Here is a 23220-nt window from a genome sequence, read left to right on the forward strand (position 1 = left end):
GATGAGACGAAATTATTTTTCTGACCATTTACTCATGCAGATTAAAACACAAATTTGTGAGACTGGAATTTGAAGAAACATAACATTGATATTTTACTTTTGGTGCTTAAGATCCTTAGCATATACAAGAAAATGCAAATCCGAATTTAAGGAAATATTATGGCAGTTACAGACGCAGAGATGGTCAACCATTCCTCACAGTTAATTTGTTGTGCCCTCGACTGTTGTTCACTCATTTCGGACCACGTGATCACTCTATGTATGAACCCCAAAAAAAGTCTATTAAAGTAAAGAAAGCGCCAGAATATTTGGAACGTCATGTGACCACTTAATCTATTAAAATCCCGTCTTCTTATTGGTTTAATGTTTTCCTGTTTCGTTTTCCATTATAAGGCCCGCAGATTCTTGGTAGGGGAATATAAAGTCTTCCGTGTCTCTATTATCTCGACGGCCGTAACTTGATGAAATACTTCTAAAAATATCAGGAAGTTGATTCTAGAAACAACAAATCATGGCAGCGGGCGGAAACATAAGTGGGAAACATTCGGTAATCTTTAGTAGAATGTGTGTTATTTTGGAAGATGAAGGGAAACGAGCAGAGCTCAACAATGAGATTGAAAATCTGATGAAAAGGCCTGAATTTGATTTGTACTTTACGTCACATGAAACGATTCCGCAAGAACAATTAGACGCACTTCCAACAGGGTAAGTGAGGCCTTCTGTTCGTTCTTGTTGTCATAATCATGCTACTCGAGAAATCTTGACACGATTACGGATCAATGCTCGTCGTATCGTTATAAGCCACATCACTCCCGCTTGTACCAGAAAAATGTCGTTTTTTCACCACTGGTAGACTCATCATTTTGCCAGGGAGTATTTACTCTCTCCGAGTCTTTCTTGATCCTTTTATTTCACGAAGAGTCTGATAATTAGAGAAATCGTTTTTTTTACTTTCCCTTCCCGATTTGATATTTGGAATATCTACAGTTTGACACTGCTGTTTAAAGATTTCAATTCTAGTTCCGTCAACCCACTAGGTTATCTTAAAATATCGAAATGCAGTAACAGGTATTGCTACCTTAATTTGTAATAACTACGTGCGGTCGAACATGAACCGTTTATTACTCCCACGTGTTTCGCGTGCCCAAGTACTCCGCTTCAAATTTAATGCACAGTGGTGGGGTATGCGGAATAATTTGGACGCAAAATGTAAATACATTACGGGAAAGATCTGTAGGGAGAGGTTAAAGGGAAATGATGGCGCCTGTCCCTTTAGACCAGTGAATTCTCTTTAGTCATGGATGCATGTTTCTATTTAGAACAGATTAACTGCCTTATCGGACAGAATGCGTGGACATCATTAATTATTCATAACCGCTATATGGCGTGCATCGACCAGCAAGCTGTTAGTAATTAGGAGCTCTTTTCAGAGCTCACTGAATCCCCGATCGCTTTGCAATCTGTACGCGATCGGGAGATAATGATCAGTTCCAGTCCAGGGATAGCACTTGCATAAAATGCTTGATAGAAACTGTGATCCTAAAGTAGTGAATTTGTTCGTAAGCTCTACTTCGTTCGCTTTTTCCTTTTCGATTCCAAAAAACTTACGTTAGAGCGATTCAGAGACTTAATTTTGTCCTTCATTTACGATAAAAGAAATGTTTTGATGAGACAATCGAATCCTAAGCGGGAAGTGAGGTATCAAAAAGCGGTTTTCTTTTGCAAAAAGGAAAATTCAGCTTTATCGGAGCACACATGCCTAATTAACCATACAGTTGAGTGGGATAATTCTAAAACTAGACCCTGTGAGCAGGGTAACTGGGATACCTGGATGGTACTGGATCCTTGGAATCAAGTGTAGTGATACTATGGGTGTCGGACTAGTATACTGAAATAGTGAGCTCAAGTCTGGCTAAGGGCATACACCTATTTCAAAACACAGGTATGCTCTGCATGCAAGAGTTATTTTTTGTAAGGGTGGGTGGATTACTTGAAACATTGTAAGTGGTCTACATTCTTACAAAAAGAAAGAAGAGTATTAACGCGGAAAAGAATGAAAATGTCGAATTACCTCACACACACTCAGGCAGGTATTTTGTGGTAAATTATGTGTTGTGCGAATAAATGTCACCAAAACGCAATCGCTTTTCCGCGATCAGCCTTCACGATTATTTGCACTATTGTGGAAAATTCCTGGCCCATTTCTTGATGAAAATCGATTGTAATATAATTTCAAGCCTTCAATATAGTCTTCTTACTTTGCGCGCGAGTTGGTTGGTGTGATGTCTGTACAGATTTTACCAACGTAATAAAAGTAGATGGCGTGAATAACAGTGACGGTAAAGCAAGCTTAAGACGGTAGAAATCGCCAGAAACTACAACGGATTCACAGGGTATGAGTAGGTTTTATTGATTTTACGAGAAAAATGTTCATATTTCGAAATATTTATTGTTGTAAATCGACCATATTTCGTTCCCTATACTATTGTTCAAATTTTCAACGGTTCCTCTCGTAACTTAATACCGAGTCACACAACGCGTGACGCGTTCATGAAGTAATCGTTGGCTTTTTCTCGAGGCGTGAGCTTGGGCCGCCTGTGACAAGACAATTGCGTAAACAATACTTGACATAATGGCATTATACACAAAAAACACAGGATTTTGGATCGTGTATTTATTAAAAAAGAATATCCATACAACTACAACGAAAAAAACATAAGATTCACCTTTCTGATCATGAAATTAATACCATTCGCACTGTTATCGTAGCTACGTTCCCTGGCATCAAGTGAATCCAACATGCCGTCTTTCTTCACTATCAGTTTGCATCCATTAGAGTTTTGTTCTTTAGTCTCACGGTAAGAGTGTTGTTCAACAGATTGCATAGAGTATATGCAGTTTGGTTTCAGATTTCAGATTTTGCTTTTTAAAACAAGTGTACGTTTTTCAACTAAGACATTGGCATACAAGGCATTCAAGGCTTTCAAGCGTTGGCGACTCAATCCGTTCCAAAATTACCGCTCAATAACATCTTTTAGCGTGGATTGGCCGCGAACAATCAATCATCATCGCGAACAGTCAATCATCATCAAGATAGCACGCGTGATCAGCATGTGAACACCTCATTGGATCACAGTTAGTTGTTATGGTGTTGAGGGCCCAATGACCTCTGGGTACTATTGCGCAATTTTTCCATTTTGTGGCGGAGGAAAAAAAAAAAACTAGACCCTGTGAGCAGGGTAACTGGGATACCTGGATGGTACTGGATCCTTGGAATCAAGTGTAGTGATACTACGGGTGTCGGACTAGTATACTGAAATAGTGCGCTCAAGTCTGGCCAAGGGCATACACCTATTTCAAAACATAGGCATGCTATGCGTGCAAGAGTTCCTTTTTTGTTGGGTGGGTGGATTACTTGAAACATTGAGTGATGTCTACATTCTTACAAAAGGAGAGAAGAATATTAATGTGGGAAAGAACGAAAATGTCGAATTACCTCACTCACAGGTATTTTGTGATAGATTATGTGTGTTTTGCGAATAAATGTAACCAAAAATAAACTGTATTGGTGCCACGGATACCTGTTAGTACAAAATGCAGACAGCAGACTGCAGACCGGATACAAAATATAGACTGCAGACTGCAGAGTGGGTATAAAATGCAGACTAAGAATCTGAAGAGTTTTTACGTCTGGTATATAATAGCATGTCATCTTACAGCTTACCGAGCGTCACGCAATCGCTTTTCTGCAATCCGCCTTCACGATTATTTGCATTATTGTGGAATATTCCTGGCCCATTTCTTGATGAAAATCGATCGCAATATTATTTCAAACCTTCAATAAAGTCTTCTTACTTTGCGCGCGAGTTGGTTGGTGTGATGTCTGTACAGATTTTATCAACGTAATAAAAGTAGATGATGTGAACAACAGTGATGGTAAAGCAAGCTTAAAACGGCAGAAATCGCCAGAAAATACAACGGATACACAGGGTATGAGTAAGTTTTATTGATTTTACGAGAAAAATGTTCATATTTCGAAATATGTATCGTTGTAAATCGACCATACTTCGTTCCCTGTACTATTCCTTATAAGGTGCAGTTCCTCTCGTAACTTAACACCGAGTCACACAACGCGTGACGCGTTCATGAATTAATCGTTGGCTTTTTCTAGAGACGTGAGCTTGGGCCGCTTGTGACAAGACAATTGCGTAAACAATATTTAACATAACAACATTATACACAAAAAAACACAGGGTTTTGGATCACGTATTTATTAAAAAAGAATATCCATACAACTACAATGAAAACAAACATAAGATTCACCTTTCTGATCGTGAAATGAATACCATTCGTACTGTTATCGTAGCTACGTTCCTTGCCATCAAGTGAATCCAACATGTCGTCTTTCTTCACAAGCAGTTTGCATCCATTATAGTTATGTTCTTCAGTCTCACGGTAGTAGTGTTGTTCAATAAATTGCGTAAAGTATATGCAGTTTGGTTTCAGATTTCAGATTTTGCGTTTTACAACAAGTGAACGTTTTCAACTAAGACATTGGCATACTTAGCATACAAGGCATTCAAGGCTTTCATGGCTTTTAAGCGTTCGCGACTCAATCCATTCCAAAATTACCGCTCAATAACATCTTTCAGTGTGGATTAGCCGCGATTAATAATACTTGTATATGCGTCTGTAAGTATTTTGCGCGTTTGCGCTATAATGCTCCGGCAGATCGCCATCCAAATATGTTGAAATACAAAATAACTGACCAAAGAGTTTTATAAGCAAAATCTCATGATTCGTCATGTGACCCGGCCCTGTCTGTGCATGACAGCGTCAATCATCATCAAGATAACACGCGTGATCAGCATGTGAACACCTCATTGGATCACAGTTAGCTGTCATGGTGTCGAGGGATAACACGCGTGATCAGCATGTGAACACCTCCTTGGATCACAGTTAGCTGTCATGGTGTCGAGGGATAACACGCGTGATCAGCATGTGAACACCTCATTGGATCACAGTTAGTTGTCATGGTGTTGAGGGCCCAATGACCTCTGGGTACTATTGCGCAATTTTGCCATTTTGTGGCGGAGGAAAAAAAAAAAAAAAGACGACAAAAAAACAAAGGCATTTTATGACTGGGCTACCACAGGTATCCCAGTAAAAAACTAGACCCTGTGAGCAGGGTAACTGGGATACCTGGATGGTACTGGATCCTTGGAATTGTTGGCCCGTCACTTGTACCTAGGCCCTCCCTGAGGGAAACTACATCCGGGCTCCCCAATTATTGTTGTTGTTGTAACACGAAGTGCTCGTGGTCAAGCTCGGGAATAAAGACTGTGTTCATTGAGCCCTCGATATTGTTTGAGTCGTCTGTACTGCCTGACATGGTGTCAGAAGTGGGATAGATCCGATAAATCGACAAGAGAAGCATTTACGGAGAGCAAACGTACATTTAGCGAATTCAACGACCGCAGCCGACTCGTCAAACAGTCAATAAAGGAATTCTCAGACCAGTGTATCAAATGCCAACACTGTCTGAACAGCTCCATAAACTCTGCCATGCCAAATGTTTCTCACTTGTTGATGTCAGAGAAGGCTTTCTACACGTACCACTTGATGAAGAATCGTCACTGATGACGACAATGCACACGTCTTATGGGAGATACCGATGGCTCCGCCTCCCATTTGGCATATCAAGCGCTCCTGAGGAATTTCAAAAGCGCCTCATGTCAGCTCTAGAGGGTCTTGATGGAGTATTATGCATCGCCGATGATATACTTGTGTTCGGAGAAGGAACAACCTACCAAGAAGCTGAGAAAGACCACGACCGCCGTCTTGTCGCACTTATGGAGCGCTGCTCCAAAAAGAACATAAAATTAAACCAGAGCAAACTGCAGTTCAAGCTACAACAAGTCAAATTCATGGGCAACGTCATAACTGATCGAGGAATGCAAGCAGACCCAGACAAGATAGCAGCAATCTCAGCAATGGCCCCACCCCGAAACAAAGCAGGTGTTCAGCGATTCGTGGGAATGGCCAACTATCTCTCACCCTATTGTCCAAACCTCAGCACCATCATCCGGCCTCTCACCCAACTCACCAAGTCAGATATCCCCTTTATGTGGGCACAAGCACAAGATGACGCATTTAACAAAGCCAAACACCTCATCTCCACTGCACCAGTGCTCCAATACTATGACCTCAGTAAACCGGTCACACTTCAAGTCGACGCTAGTGAAGAAGGCGTGGGCGGTGCCCTCCTTCAGCCCAATAGTGAAGGACGCCTCCAACCCGTAGCATACACATCAAACAGCCTCAACGCAACAGAACAACGATACTCCCAAATCGAAAAAGAGTGCTTGGCCATTTGTAACGCATTTGGAAAATTTGACCACTGGCTCTATGGCAAATCAGATATCGAAGTTCACACCGACCACCAGCCACTTGAGACCATCTGCAAAAAACCTCTGCACAAAGCCCCAGCACGGCTACAGAAAATGCTAATGAGACTGCAGAGATACCGCTTCACCATCCAATACAAGAAAGGAACCTCACTCTACCTGGCAGACACTCTCTCAAGAGCAGCACTACCTACCCCAGTACATGCCAGGGTCACAGGCTTTGAAGTATTCAGGACTGAACTCACAGAGGAATCCGATACCCACAACCCCCGCCTCACAGAAACCACCGAATCTCGCCTACGCGACGAGACCAAAAAGGATGAACACCTCTCCAAGTTAATGGCCACAATCGCCCAAGGCTGGCCGGATGACAGAAAGCAGCTACCACAACCACTACGAGCATACTGGACCTACAGAGACGAGCTAACCACTGACAATGGCCTCATCTACAAAGGCGCCCAAGTTATGATACCGCAGTCCATGCAAGCTGAGATGCTGCTGAAAATCCATGCAAACCACTTTGGTCCTGACTCAAATGTACGCATGGCACGAGACGTACTATTCTGGCCCGGGATGAGACAAGCAGTGTTTGATATGTGCAACAACTGCAGTACCTGCGCACAGTATGGATCAAAGTCAACAAAGGAACCTATGCGATCACTTCCGATTCCAACACTACCATGGCAGATCATCAGCCAAGACATCTTCCAGTACAGACAGAAAGCCTACCTTGTAACAGTGTGCCATTTTTCTGACTGGATCGAAGTGGATGAACTTGACGACACTTTGGCAACATCAGTCATTAACAAAACCAAAGCTCATTTCGCCAGGTTTGGCGTTCCACGTATCTGCCACACAGACAACGGACCACAATTCACCAGTAAGGATTACATGGACTTTGCCTCTCAGTACGGGTTCAAACATACCACCTCAAGTCCCTATCACTCCCAGGGCAACGGCTGAGCCGAGGCAGCAGTGAAAGTATCGAAGTCTATGCTAAAGAAATCAGATGACTTCCAAATCGCCTTGCTCAATTACAGAAACACACCACCAAAAGACCACACCTACTCTCCTGCCCAACGCATGGTGAGCCGCCGGACACGAACGACGCTCCCAACAGCTGACCACCTTCTCGAGCCCATGTCAATCAACCGTGACACTGTATCAGCAGAACTCAAGGCCAAACGCAACACCAGTAAAGCTCACTATGACAAGACTGCGGGCCCAGAGCAGAATAGCATCAACATTGGTGAATTTGTGTATGCACGACCACCGACAAGCAAACCAGGCAACCCTTGGGCATATGGCCGTGTCACCGGACAACGCCACTCAAGATCTTACACCATACAAACGCCCCACAGTACCATTCGACGAAATCGGATACACATCAGGCATGCAGTACCTCCTCCTCCCCAAACACCACCGTGCACCCCACCCACGCTCACGCCTAGACCAGGCCACAGCCTTGCAAATCACTACAATCGTCTAGGATCAGAGCTGAATATGCCCACTAATCAGCCTACACAGCAACCACCTCCCTCATTGGACAAAAGTAACAGCGGCCCAGTTCTCGACACCCCTTCCCCTCCACAACCACAAGAACCAAGCACACCAGCCACGGGCCCAAGTGAGCTGCCTATCGACACACCCCTTGCTACAATTCAAGAACAGCCAAGGGATCACCAACCCGAAATGAGAACACGCACAAGACTCATCAAACCACCAACTCGGTTCAAAGACTTTGAACTCAAGTAATGCCTGCCATAAACGTTCGCGCTGCATAACAGCACGGTTGCAGAACTTTCCATGATAACAGTCCGAACAGAACCTTATATAAGGCTACACCTGCCTACTTTACTCTGTTCTATTTACTATTAATTTTTTTTTCTTTTTTTTCAAAGAAGGGGGGATGTTGGCCCGTCACTTGTACCTAGGCCCTCCCTGAGGGAAACTACATCCGGGCTCCCCAATTATTGTTGTTGTTGTAACACGAAGTGCTCGTGGTCAAGCTCGGGAATAAAGACTGTGTTCATTGAGCCCTCGATATTGTTTGAGTCGTCTGTACTGCCTGACAGAATCAATACGGGTGTCGGATTAGTATACTGAAATAGTGAGCTCAAGTCTGGCTAAGGGCATACACCTATTTCAAAACATAGGCATGCTATGCATGCAAGAGTTATTTTTTGTAGGGTGGGTGGATTACTGGTGGTCAACATTCTTACAAAAGGAAAGAAGAGTATTAACGTGGAAAAGAACGAAAATGTCGAATTACCTCACACACAGGTATTTTGTGGTAGATTATGTGTGTTGTGCGAATAAATGTAACCAAAAATAAACTGTATTAGTGCCACAGATACCTGTTAGTACAAAATGCAGTCAGCAGACCGGATACAAAATATAGACTGGAGACTGCAGAGTGGGTACAAAATGCAGACTGAGAATCTGAAGAGTTTTTACGTCTGGTAAATAATAACATGTCATCTTACAGCTTGCCGAGCGTCACGCAATCGCTTTTCCTCGATCAGCCTTGATGAAAATCGATCGTAATATAATTTCAAGCCTTCAATATACTCTTCTTACTTTGTGCGCGAGTTGGTTTGTGTGATGTCTGTACAGATTTTACCAACGTAACAAAAGTAGATGATGTGAATAACAGTGATGGTAAAGCAAGCTTAAACGGCAGAAATCACCAGAAACTACAACGGATACACAGTTCGCGACTCAATCCGGTCCAAAATTACCGCTCAATAACATCTTTTAGTGTGGATTGGCGGCGAACAATACGACTTGTGTATGCGTCTGTAAGTATTTCGAGCGTTTGCGCTATAATGCTTCAGGTGATCGTAATCAGAACACGTTGAAATACAAAACGACCGACAAAAGAGTTTTCTAAGCAAAAATCTCGTGTTCGTCATGTGACCCGGACCTGTCCGTGCATGACAACGTCAATCATCATCAAGATAACACGTGATCAGCATGTGAACACCTTCACCCTCATTGGATCACATGCACAGTTAGTTGTCATGGTGTTGAGGGTGCAATGACCACTGGGTACTATTGCGCAATTTTTCCATTTTGTGGCGGAGGGAAAAAAAAAAAAAACTAGACCCTGTGAGCAGGGTAACTGGGATACCTGGATGGTACTGGATCCGTGGAATCAAGTGTAGTGATACTACGCGTGTCGGACTAGTATACTGAAATAGTGAGCTCAAGTCTGGCCAAGGGCATACACCTGTCTCAAAACATAGCCATGCTATGCATGCAAGAGTTATTTTTTGTAGGGTGGGTGGATTACTTGAAACATTGTAAGTGGTCTACATTCTTACAAAAGAAAAGAAGATTATTAACGCGGGAAAGAATGAAAATGTCGAATTACCTCACACACAGGTATTTTGTGGTAGATTATGTGTGTTGTGCGAATAAATGTAACCAAAAATAAACTGTATTTGTGCCACGGATACCTGTTAGTACAAAATGTAGACAGAAGACTGCAGACCGGATACAAAATATAGACTGCAGAGTGAGTACAAAGTGCAGACTGAGAATCTGAAGAGTTTTTACGTCTGGTATATAATAACATGTCATCTTACAGCTTACCGAGCGTCACGCAATCGCTTTTCCGCGATCAGCCTTCACGATTATTTGCACTATTGTGGAAAATTCCTGGCTCATTTCTTGATGAAAATCGATCGTAATATAATTTCAAGCCTTCAACATAGTCTTCTTACTTTGCGCGCGAGTTGGTTGGTGTGATGTCTGTACAGATTTTACCAATGTAATAAAAGTAGATGACGTGAATAATAGTGATGGTAAAGCAAGCTTAAAACGGCAACAATCGCCAGAAACTACAACGGATACACAGGGTATGAGTAAGTTTTATTGATTTTTCGAGAAAAATCTTCATATTTCGAAATATTTATCGTTATAAATCGACCATATTTCGTTCCCTATACTTTTCCTTATAACGTGTTCAAATTTTCAACGGTTCCTAGAATAACTTACTCTGAGTCACACAACGCGTGACGCGTTCGTGAATTAATCGTTGGCTCTTTCTCGAAACGTGACCTTGGGTCGCCTGTGACAAGACAATTGCGTAAACAATACTTGACATAATAACATTATTCACAAAAAACACGGGATTTTGGATCATGTATTTATTAAAAAAGAATATCCATACAACTACAATGAAAACAAACATAAGATTCACCTTTCTGATCGTGAAATTAATACCATTCGCACTGTTATCGTAGCTACGTTCCCTGGCATCAAGTGAATCTAACATGACATGTTTCTTCACTAGCAGTTTGCATCCATTTGAATTTTGTTCTTCAGTCTCACGGTAGTAGTGTTGTTCAATAGATTGCATAGAGTATATGCAGTTTGGTTTCAGATTTCAGATTTTGCTTTTTACAACGAGTTTACGTTTTCAACTAAGACATTGGCATACTTGGCATACAAGACATACAAGGCATTCAATGCTTTCATGGCTTTCAAGCGTTCGCGATTCTGTCCGATCCAAAATTACCGCTCAATAACATCTTTTTGTGTGGATTGGCCGCGAACAATACGAATTGTGTATGCGTCTATAAGTATTTTGAGCGTTTGCCCCATAATGCTCCAGATGATCGTAATCCAATTACGTTGAAATACAAAACGACTGTCAAAATAGTTTTATGGGCAAAAATCTCGTGTTCGTCATGTGACCCGGCCATGTCCGGGCATGACAACGTCAATCATCATCAAGATAGCACGCGTGATCAGTATGTGAACACCTCATTGGATCACAGTTAGTTGTCATGGTGTTGAGGGCCCAATGACCTCTGGGTACTATTGCGCAATTTTTCCATTTTGTGGCGGAGGAAAAAAACAAAAAAAAACTAGACCCTGTGAGCAGGGTAACTGGGATACCTGGATGGTACTGGATCCTTGGTATTAAGTGAGGTGATACTACGGGTGTCGGACTAGTATACTGAAATAGTGCGCTCAAGGGCATACACCTATTTCAAAACATAGGCATGCTATGCATGCAAGAGTTACTTTTTTGTAGGGTGGGTGGATTACTTGAAACATTGTGAGTGATGTCTACATTCTTACAAAAGGAGAGAAGAATATTAATGTGGGAAAGAACGAAAATGTCGAATTACCTCACAGGTATTTTGTGGTAGATTATGTGTGTTTTGCGAATAAATGTAACCAAAAATAAAATGTATTGGTGCCACGGATACCTGTTAGTAAAACATGCAGGCAGCAGACTGCAGACCGGATACAAAATACAGACTGCAGACTGGGTACAAAATGCAGACTAAGAATCTGAAGAGTTTTTACGTCTGGTATATAATAACATGTCATCTTACAGCTTACCGAGCATCACGCAATCGCTTTTCTGCGATCCGCCCTCACGACTATTTGCACTAATGTGGAATATTCCTGGCCCATTTCTTGATGAAAATCGATCGCAATATTATTTCAAGCCTTCAATATAGTCTTCTTACTTTGCGCGCGAGTTGGTTGGTGTGATGTGTGTACAGATTTTACCAACGTAATAAAAGTAGATGACGTAAATAACAGTGATGGTAAAGCAAGCTTAAAACGGCAGAAATCGCCAGAAAATACAACGGATACACAGGGTATGAGTAAGTTTTATTGATTTTACGAGAAAAATGTTCATATTTCGAAATATGTATCGTTGTAAATCGACCATACTTCGTTCCCTATACTATTCCTTATAACGTGCAGTTCCTCTCGTAACTTAACACCGAGTCACACAACGCGTGACGCGTTCATGAATTAATCGTTGGCTTTTTCTCGAGACGTGAGCATAGGCCGCCTGTGACAAGACAATTGCGTAAACAATATTTAACATAATAACATTATACACAAAAAACACAGGGTTTTGGATCACGTATTTATAAAAAAAAGAATATCCATACAACTACAATAAAAACAAACATAAGATTCACCTTTCTGATCGTGAAATTAATACCATTCGTACTGTTATTGTAGCCACGTTCCTTGCCATCAAGTGAATCCAACATGTCGTCTTTCTTCACAAGCAGTTTGCATCCACTATAGTTATGTTGTTCAGTCTCACGGTAGTAGTGTTGTTCAATAGATTGCATAGAGTATATGCAGTTTGGTTTCTGATTTCAGATTTTGCTTTTTACAACAAGTGAACGTTTTTCAACTAAGACATTGGCATACTTAGCATACAAGGCATGCAAGACTTTCATGGCTTTCAAGCGTTCGCGACTCAATCCCTTCCAAAATTACCGCCCAATAACATCTTTCAGTGTGGATTAGCCGCGATTAATACGACTTGTATATGCGTCTGTAGGTATTTTGCGCTTTTGCGCCATAATGCTCCAGGAGATTGCAATCCAAATATGTTGAAATACAAAATAACTGACCAAAGAATTTTATAAGCAAAAATCTCGCGATTCGTCATGTGACCCGGCCCTGTTTGTTCATGACAACGTCAATCATCAACAAGATAACACGCGTGATCAGCATGTGAACACCTTATTGGATCACAGTTAGTTGTCATGGTGTCGAGTGATAACACGCGTGGTCAGCATGTGAACACATCATTGGATCACAGTTAGTTGTCATGGTGTCGAGTGATAACACGCGTGGTCAGCATGTGAACACATCATTGGATCACAGTTAGTTGTCATGGTGTTGAGGGCCCCAATGACCTCTGGGTACTATTGCGCAATTTTTCCATTTTGTGGCGGAGGAAAAAAAAAAAAAAAAAGACGACAAAAAAACAAAGGCATTTTATGACTGGGCTACCACAGGTATCCCAGTAAAAAAAAAAAAAGACGACAAAAAAACAAAGGCATTTTATGACTGGGCTACCACAGGTATCCCAGTAAAAAGACGACAAAAAAACAAAGGCATTTTATGACTGGGCTACCACAGGTATCCCAGTAATGAAGCGATTATAAAGTGAACTGAAAGCAAGAAATAATCGATATACGTATCAAAAAAAGGAAATATCTTAAATGAGAAATAAAGAAAAACTTACTTTGGTCTAGCTCCTAACTAGACCCTGTGAGCAGGGTAACTGGGATACCTGGATGGTACTGGATCCGTGGAATCAAGTGTAGTGATACTACGCGTGTCGGACTAGTATACTGAAATAGTGAGCTCAAGTCTGACCAAGGGCATACACCTGTCTCAAAACATAGGCATGCTATGCATGCAAGAGTTATTTTTGTAGGGTGGGTGGATTACTTGAAACATTGTTAGTGGTCTACATTCTTACCAAAGGAAAGAAGATTATTAACGCGGGAAAGAATGAAAATGTCGAATTACCTCACACACAGGTATTTTGTGGTAGATTATGTGTGTTGTGCGAATAAATGTAACCAAAAATAAACTGTATTGGTGCCACGGATACCTGTTAGTACAAAATGTAGACAGCAGACTGCAGACCAGATAAAAAATATAGACTGCAGAGTGGGTACAAAATGCAGACTGAGAATCTGAAGAGTTTTTACGTCTGGTATATAATAACATGTCATCTTACAGCTTACCGAGCGTTACGCAATCGCTTTTCCGCGATCAGCCTTCACGATTATTTGTACTATTGTGGAAAATTCCTGGCCCATTTCTTGATGAAAATCGATCGTAATATAATTTCAAGCCTTCAACATAGTTGGTTGGTGTGATGTCTGTACAGATTTTATATAATGTACGTTGTCATGCACGGACAGGGCCGGGTCACATGACGAACACGAGATTTTTTGTTCACAAAACTATTTTGTCAGTCGTTTTGTATTTCAACGTAATTGGATTACGATCATCTGGAGCATCATGGGGCAAACGCTCAAAATACTTATAGACGCATGCACAAGTCGTATTGTTCGCGGCCAATCCACACAAAAAGATGTTATTGAGCGGTAATTTTGGATCGGACAGAATCGCGAACGCTTGAAAGTCATGAAAGCATTGAATGCCTTGTATGTCTTGTATGCCTTTCCTTTGGTAAGAATGTAGACCACTTACAATGTTTCAAGTAATCCACCCACCCTACAAAAAATAACTCTTGCATGCATAGCATGCCTATGTTTGAGACAGGTGTATGCCCTTGGCCAGACTTGAGCTCACTATTTCAGTATACTAGTCCGACACGCGTAGTATCACTACACTTGATTCCAAGGATCCAGTACCATCCAGGTATCCCGGTTACCCTGCTCACAGGGTCTAGTTGTTAATTAGGCTAGTGTTACATTTCTCAGGGATATTTTCTTAGTTTAGTTTCTACTGCATTTTCTTTTAGTTCGAACCACACAATTCAGCTACAACGTTACCATCAATCATAACTGCGCTATCTTCAATCCTACTTCGCCCTCTTCATCTGTGATTTCACACCGATCTCCTTACTTCATTTGTAATTTTGATTACGTACTTCATTTGATTAAACCGTGATTTATATTGTGCGCTCGGATTGTCTTCTCCGCTATACTAGTAACCTTTGAAGGTTACATCAAATACTATTGGTGTCTTCAACTGTCTTGAGAAACAAAGGAATGTCTGGTAATTTTCCTTTCATTTTTCTCCAAAATATTTGCTATATATTTGGAGAGAAGAATGAGATAGTTGAGCATGAAACAGGAAGGATTTTCAAAATTCTTGCCATAAGTTGTTGAAAATTATCTTAGAACATGATTATTTTATTCTTCAGAATGAATGGCACATTGGCAAATCAATTCAATTTTGGTTATTTTTCAGATTGACGTTTCTACGGCGGGGCGAGGAGCTTCGAGACTTCATCAAGAATACTTCAAGTAAAAATGAAGTTGTAATAATTTGTGGTGCTGTGAATGAAGATATGTATGTGGCATCAAGCACAAAGTCCTTCCTTATTGCTGCAGGCTGGGTGGAAACAGAACCTGGGGTTGTGAAATATGGTATACCAGCACCTACACCATCAAAGATGACTGCACTTATTCAAATCATAGCAAATCAGACCAGCTGGTACTATTCATGTACCTTCAATGATCCTGTACCAACCAAAGTGGTTTCCCTTTGCCGGGCAAACACATATTCAACCAGTAATGATGATGAGAAAGCCATGGCAGAGGCCTTTCAGGCCATCTTGAAAGACGGTAACAACAACCCAGTGATTAAGCAAGCTCTGATCTGCCACCTTATGGCAGGTGAGGATAGTGTTTTTTCAGTGTTATCATCTTTTATTGTGGAACTTGTCTCTAGAAATCTTAAAGACATAAGCAGCACATGAGTGATGGTGATGTGGGTGTGAAATAAGAGCTTTCTCCCAAGCAGTCACAGCTCACACTTCAATTCAACTAATTTAAAACATGAAGATTAAAATTAACTAGACACCTGCAGATGCGTAAGCAAGTTTACAGTGTTCTCACCAGAATTTTTCCATGGGGAGTCCCAGGGCTGCCTCTGCTGAGAAATAGGGGCCCTGTAAGAACATCAGGGGGGGCATAGTTACTCACGGTCCACAACTGATGTGGAAAAATTCTTTGTGAGCACTTTCGACAAAAAGTGACAAAATTCTCTGTGAGGTACCATGACCTGATCAAATGTGGTGGACAAGGTGGTTAAGATTTGCAAACATTCACCAATCTTTGCCACATATATGGGACCAACAGAAAGGCAATAAAATTAAAAATTAAATCTTTTAATATCATGTTTTTTATTCATTTTATTTGAACAAGCTAAATACCGTACTGTAGGTTTACGATTAAGACTGCTTAACATTCTAAAGTCAGTTTGACTCTTAGCTTGCCCCTGCACTGCACCTTAAAGGGTGCATCTTCTTAGCTTTAATACACCATCTAAGTTTTTCTTGCATGAATGCTGCAAGGCCACAGCCTGGTGAGAACACTGAGTTTATCAACAATAAATGGATATGCCCTACAAACTGCAAAATGACCAATCTCTTTTAATTTTTGGTGCATTTTTTGTTGGCTTTTAACTCTACTAATGAGTGTCCTGTAATTGTCAGGTCAGAATTTAAAGCCAAAAATTCACCATACCAATCCAAGGAGAGCTTCAACTGTATAAATTGATCTTGGGTGGGGTATGATAACAATAAAGTTTTGCTTAGAATACTTTGACTCTTCTAATTGCAATTGCCTCTATTGAGTTATTAAGTAAATCCTGTTTCAAACATTTTCTAGGTATACCATAATTGTGTATATTTTCACTTACTCTAACAGCTATTGCTCACGATCCTGAGTTCAAAGATGTTCAAGATTGGGCAGTGGCCCCATCCTCTTCAACAAACCCACCACAGATTATGGAGGAATTGAAAGAGCATGTAAGATGCATGATGAATGGGCGAAAGCCCGAAGCAATATTTTTGAGACATAAAACAACAAACAAATCACGGTTTGAAGGTAAGGACTTCAGACAAAGTGATGACTACTGCCAAAAGCACTTTAAATCTATCCTAGTAAGTGAAAATTATAACAAAAAACTGAAGAATAGGGTAGTCTGTGTGTTTGATGACTACCTCACACATGGTAATACTTTTGAGACATTGCGAAATCTCCTAGTTGAATGCAAAGTGAGAAAGATAATCTTAGTTTCAATAGGAAAGTTCATGTGTAACAATGAAAACATGTACAGGCAAAAGTCTTTTTCAATAAGTGGTGATGTGAGCACAGAGCATTACACAGCAAAATTTGAATCTGCTACACAACGCAATTTTTATATTGATGGTCATGCTCGGCGAAGCTTGCAGCATCTCAGTGAGCTAGCCAACTATTTAAAGTAAATATGTACAGAACTCTTTCAACTGACTTCCAAAACCACCTTGCGTTAGATTTATTTAGAAGGTCTCTTAAACTCCTTTATGTGAAAGAATGACCAAAAAATTTTAAACAACAGAGAAAAAATTCCCCTTTTCCTTAATTACTAAATAAGAGTTAAACAATATGTTAAATCTAGAGGAGGTCCACCTATATTAATTCATGAAAGAGTAGAATTTCACATCTAAGAATCTTAACTGTCCTTGTGCTGGACAACTTTGACACCCATAATTGTTATGTAGAAAAGCTAGTAATGGGGAATTCAGACTTCCATTAAAGAGGAACTTTTTATTTCAATTCAAACTTGGTTTGCCCCAAGTATTTAACAAAAAACCATTTACCAAATGGAATGGTATAGATGCTTTAATGCTTTCATGGTGATTACAGATGATAAATTCCGTTTTCTTGTTTATGTGAATAATTTTTCTATTTGTAAGTGACTGGTGATTGAAAAGCTGAAATAAAGATGATTGTGAACGTTTTTGTTTTGCTTGATGAATTTCTAGCTATTTCACATTGTACACATTGTTCTTGAATGGCTGCAGTCAGGTAATACCAGAACGTGAACTTCATATGCATTGATAAAAGTCATGAAACAGACCACTAATGGTTCTTGAACTGAATAGGATACCATTTTAAACAGGTTAGAAAAAGTGAAAATATCAATAATTTTGAGAAATTGTTTTTCTATTTTTATGCAAATTTTATGTGAACATGAAAAATTTTTGATATAATTATGCTTAATGCATGAAAAAGGTAAATATTTTAACATGACTAGGTGCAGTTCATAGGAAATTATAAAGCCTCCACTTGCTTTAAGACAAGACTTGGCTATTATCTCAGGCATCTTATGAGTTAAAAACGTTTATTAGTAATATTGTACAATAAATTGTGTTATTTTAATGTATCTTTATGCAGCTTTTCTATTAAATCCCTCATATCATTTTAATTTTAGTTTGTAGAAATAAAATTTTTTAACAGTGTTTGGGAGGGGTTTGATGACGTAAAGAGGTTTATCACTGTTTCTAATATTGTCAAGTGTTACCTTCTATTAGGAAAGTCTACTATTACATTTATTATAAATGAACAATAGCCCCCATTACATGCAAAGATATCCACCGATATTTTTCTGCCGATATTAAACATTCCAGGATGTGAACAATTTTCTGAGAGCAAAGCTTGAGGAAAACTGTGAGTTCCAAGGAACAGATAATGTCCAAGGAAAAACATATGAGCATCCTTTGGCACCGGTTGAAGGCTATCTTGTTTTTTATCCTTCAAATATTTTAACGAAGTTTGGGGAAATTGTAAACATTCAGCGTGCTGTTTCCTGGGTAGGATGTTTACTTTTCAGAGTTCTCTGGTACCACTTAATGAAAAAAAAATTTCCCTTCTTCTGTAGACATAAGGTTTGAAGATTGGGGAATATCACCAGGGGTATATCCTGGGAGATTCCCTTGTTTTAGCTGGGGCATATATTCAATCATGTGATGTGTTTAGACCAATTGTACGCAAACAAAAATATTTGATGGATTATAAATTGAACTATAAGTCTAACATTCATGAAACTGTTGGAAAAATTAAGGAGATAAAATAACCTTTCAGTAGGTAACTGATGTTTGCATTTTTGTAAAAGAAAAAGTGCATTTACTTTCAAAAGATTCCAATTAACATATTATTCAATGGGTAGCAAAAAGAGACATTTCCACTTTATCTGAAATAAAATCAGGCAAACTTATTTTTATGGTCTATTACCACTGCTGTCTGAATAATTGTTAGCAAAAATAAAATGCATTGTGCCAAGCTTCCTGAATTCTCCTTCACAGCCCTTGTTAGGTCTCATCACACAATGCACTCTTTCCCTCGTTTGTAGTCTCTGAAAAATTTACTTGGGCTTACAACACTAAACTGCACATGAAATCATGTTGCTACCTTTACTAATTTCAAGACATTCGATATGAGGGACGACACTCTGACACTCTTATTGGTGCAAGCATATCCCAATTCTGTGATCTGACTGGTGCAAGGTACCCTAATGCCGTGAACTAATTAGTGCAAGATACATAACCTTATGCAGCGATCTGACTGGTACTAGCAACATACCACTCCATACACTAAGATTGTTATTTTGCTTTTGAAAAAAATTTTTCCAAATAACTCAGCAATAAAGTATTTTTTAAAGTATTTCTTTAAACTCACGCCCAGACGATCAGACTATATGATCAGACTATATGATCAAACGAGACTGTAACTGTATGACTTTATATGAAATTTTATGAACAGCACAATATTTATTTTTTTTCTTAAGAGGCTGGTTATGGTGGGTGGAATAGGCAGCTACGACCAAGAAAGTAGCCATACAAAACCTTGCAAACGAAAATCTTGACACGCAGTAGTAAGGGCTTCTCTAAGCAGCAATGTTGTAGATAGCACCCAAATTTTGTCAGTACGTGTCACTCCCATATTTTGCGTTAATAGAGAATAGTGTGTAATGTCTCAGATCTCCCAGATAGCTTTTTGAGCCTTTGTGAGTTTACCTCTGACAAAGCCACAGCTTTCTCGTCAAGCTGCAGATCGACGTGGCCTACATCATCACTTCCCTTCTAAACAAAAATCATAATAAAATTAACTAATCATAGTAACCAGTTCTTTTGGCCGAGCATTGGAAAACTCTTCCCAGTGAACATCATGGCCCAAAACTGCTGCGTTCAACTATGATACAGAAATGGCCGCTACGTTTGGTTCAATCCAAATTTGCGTTAATGTGTTGCATAACTGAGCCATTTATGCGATCAATGGCTGAAGGAAGCAGTGTGCATTCAGATGGAATCAAAGAAGTCCATCAGGTACCGATGAATGTCATCAATCGACCAATACCTTCTGTGCTTGAAGAAGAAAAAGTGCAGTCTCTAATGAAAACAATCCAGGTAAGAGTGTTTTAATTTATAGCCTGGAAAGTTCAGATTTTCTCTCGATACCTTTCCTATACTTCTATTAAAAGCATTTTCTTAATCTAAAGTAGTGCTGGAGATGTTTTGCCCCTCAAACATACAGTACAAAAATTGTTTGAAATCATTAAAGAATATGACAAAAAAATTGAAGTAGACAAAAACATTTTGACAACCAGTTTAGGTTGGTATCTTAGGAGTCTTCAGACGGAATATCAACTAGTTTATGTAACTACCCGATTGATTTGTTCAAAGAAGGCACATTATCACTAAAACGTTGTAGGTTTTCTTTTTGCTTCCAAAGTTTTCTCAACAATTCACATTTCAAGTTATGTCTACACTTTGAAAAATCCCAAATGCTGACACCAATAGAATCACAGAAGTTTCCTGAAGAGTCTCAGGAGACTCTCAGAAAAACATATTTTGTGGGTAACTATCTAACAGTTATCTGTGACAGACCTGTTTTCTCCCAACCTTTATGTGTGATTGAGAGATTCAAGGGATTTGAAATGTCGATCAACATCGGTTTGTGAAAGGAAAACTTCTAAGTAAAGGCAAATTTTCTGGCAGATGTAAGATAAGATGTCCTATCTGATGGTTGTTTATAAAATTCAAGTTGCTGTTTTATTCCTCTAGAGGGTTTTCTCACAGCACTAAATGATAAATGTAAATAAGACCCCCATCGTTCAATTCTGGTGGATAACACTGTCCACTGGACAAATCTCTATCTGGTGGATAGTACAGTGTGTTTTGCATGGTGTCTGACATGTAAAATACAGTAATTCTGAAATTATATTAAAACTGACCACAAGGTTGATGGGAAATTTTTGCTCTGACCCCTTCATTCCATAACATTGGCAATAAATTGTCTCTTCAACTTTAGGATGAGAATGCAAGATATTCTGTGCCTCCAATTGATGTATTATGGATCAAAGGAAGATTAGGTGGTGACTATTTCTACTCATTTGGGGGATGCCATAGGTTTGAAGCTTACAAAAGACTTAACAAGAACACAATTCCCTGCAAGCTAGTTAAATCAACAGTTGAAGGCCTTAAGGTTTATTTAGGATCTTCTTTGCCAGACCTGAAATAAGAATCAGTCTGTAGTGTGTTTTTGTGAACATGTATGACTCCACGATTCTCAGTCATCTACAATAATAGGGCTGGCAAATAGTGAAATGTGATATCCTAGTTTGAATATTGTTACCCTTAAATCTTAATCACACTTCAGTAGAAAATAAACTTATGTACATGAAAGGCATATAGTCATGAACTGTATAGAAATGGTATTTTCAAAATTGTACATATTATTAAGAATTGTCTTATAATTGAATGACAATATTTCATTATAATTTCTCAGTTATCACTCTATTCTTTAATTTTCTCTAAAACACTCCATACTCTTACTCCTGACCAGACATGATACACAGGTCCAGTTGGTTTGGTTGAGCACAGACTCTTTTTCTCCTTCCTTTAATCCCTTTGACTCCCAAAGGTGATTATCATGTAACTTCTCCCTATAATATCCATACATTGTACAGCAAACAAGTAGTGAGAATATGCAAACTCATCAGGTACAATTTATAACCTTGATTGAACACCAAGTTCTCATAATCAATTAACTAGGAAATGTGTTGTAGCTAGAGGGGAGGATTGACAATCAGATCTTTGGAGTTAAAGGGCCAATCCCTTTAAATAACCTGTCCTACCACCTCTGAATTCATTGTAATGCAAGGGATATTAATTTGAGAAATTAAATGGGTTGGGTATGCTTACAGGTATTTGTTTTCACAATCATTGAGTGTGTCTATAGGGAAAGGGACTGATTAATTACAGTGTTTGCACATGTAGAACTCATGTATGTTTTTCTGTCCACTACTCAAGAATATTCTGATGTCTTGTGTACACTGGCCAGTTTCTCTTATGTTTCTTTGCTCTTTGGCTGGAATTTGCTCCTATGACAAATACAAGCCACAGGTTGGGTTCAACTATATGTTGCTACATATTTTTGAGTCTCTTGCCTGCAGATCAAATTGACTTATTTTGGACATATCATTCCTGTCTCAAGTCTGGAGAATAACTTGGTCATTCATTCAGGAAAAAATTTTGGCATTCTTATTACTTATGTTAGCATTTTCTTATTTCTTTGTAAATAAATGTGCATGTTCTGCAATCCTCTCTAGTTTATTGTGCTTGAAGTTGTCAGATTGTCCTTGAAAAATCTGTGGAAAAAGTCTTTCCATGAGCCACATATCATGGGGAAAGAGATCCCATACATTACTCTTACAAATAGGGTTGGAATAGTTTATTTCTATTTGTGGGTTGGTAAACTGTCCAAATTAACGAAGCCTTACAAATGAGCTCCAAGAAGAACCTCCAGGTCCCAGGTGATGAACTTCCTTGTTACAAAAGTGTTCTGAGAGGTAGGATGTGATATTTAGGTGGAAACTTTACTTTGATGTGAATTGTAGAGTGGCAACATAACCAATTGGACAGTTTTAACCCGTTAATACCCAAGATCTCATTAGTGATTCTCCTTACTATCTGCCACATAGTTCTTGTTAATTTAGAGAATTTGGTGTTGGATCAACTAATAATCCCCTAATTAATATTTTTCTGTATTCTCATCACTCGTCTGCTTGATATTGTAAAGAGAAATTCTGTCTTGGTCACTCATGAGAGTTAAAGGATTAAACTACAAAATGTATATATTCAAGTGACAAATAATTTTTACAATGAAATTAGGGGTTGAAGTCTGTCCAAATGTAGTTGTTAAATGTGGTGATAATCATAATGTACCAAAGAAAATCTTGCTCATGAAGCAGGCAGGTAAAACTACTGGTATGTTTGGTGTCAACAGTTTCAACAATATTACTGATAATTGCACAAAGTATTAGCCACTGGCTATTGGATTTCTCTGGTCACAATTCAAGGAATTTTTTTTTTCTGTGGCTGGGATATGTGTTTGAAGTAAATCAATATCAATCCAAAGTTTTGTAAAGTAAAGGTAGCTACTTTGAAAACTTTTATTTTTTTTTTCTTAAAGGATACAATAAAATTTTGGGGAGTGTA

At 39.3% G+C, this 23220-nt stretch overlaps 2 protein-coding genes across 2 annotated transcripts; both read left to right on the forward strand.

Moving 5' to 3' along the window:
- Positions 1-408: 408 nt before the first annotated feature.
- Positions 409-17681, forward strand: LOC131785668 (uncharacterized). Its single transcript, XM_066166144.1, has 3 exons — positions 409-705; positions 15144-15571; positions 16607-17681. The coding sequence occupies exons 1-3, from the start codon at positions 512-514 to the stop codon at positions 17164-17166; spliced, it is 1182 nt and encodes a 393-aa protein (XP_066022241.1). The 5' UTR covers positions 409-511; the 3' UTR covers positions 17167-17681.
- A 2192-nt stretch (positions 17682-19873) lies between these two features.
- On the forward strand, positions 19874-23216 carry LOC131785634 (sulfiredoxin-1). The gene is made up of 2 exons (XM_059102552.2): positions 19874-20127; positions 21032-23216. Exons 1-2 carry the CDS (start codon positions 19915-19917, stop codon positions 21239-21241), a joined length of 423 nt encoding a protein of 140 aa, XP_058958535.1. The 5' UTR covers positions 19874-19914; the 3' UTR covers positions 21242-23216.
- The last annotated feature ends 4 nt before the right edge of the window (positions 23217-23220 follow it).

Source organism: Pocillopora verrucosa, chromosome 4, assembly GCF_036669915.1.
Source record: "Pocillopora verrucosa isolate sample1 chromosome 4, ASM3666991v2, whole genome shotgun sequence".
NCBI classification, from domain to species: Eukaryota; Metazoa; Cnidaria; class Anthozoa; order Scleractinia; family Pocilloporidae; genus Pocillopora; species Pocillopora verrucosa.

Excerpts from the sequence above, each read along its gene's own strand:
- LOC131785668 (XM_066166144.1), top strand. The coding sequence starts at position 512 with ATGGCAGCGGGCGGAAACATAAGTGGGAAACATTCGGTAATCTTTAGT. Across the intron at positions 706-15,143 it reads TTAGACGCACTTCCAACAGG|ATTGACGTTTCTACGGCGGG; the intron begins GTAAGTGAGGCC and ends GTTATTTTTCAG. Across the intron at positions 15,572-16,606 it reads GATCTGCCACCTTATGGCAG|CTATTGCTCACGATCCTGAG; the intron begins GTGAGGATAGTG and ends TTACTCTAACAG.
- LOC131785634 (XM_059102552.2), top strand. The coding sequence starts at position 19,915 with ATGATACAGAAATGGCCGCTACGTTTGGTTCAATCCAAATTTGCGTTA. Across the intron at positions 20,128-21,031 it reads CTCTAATGAAAACAATCCAG|GATGAGAATGCAAGATATTC; the intron begins GTAAGAGTGTTT and ends CTTCAACTTTAG.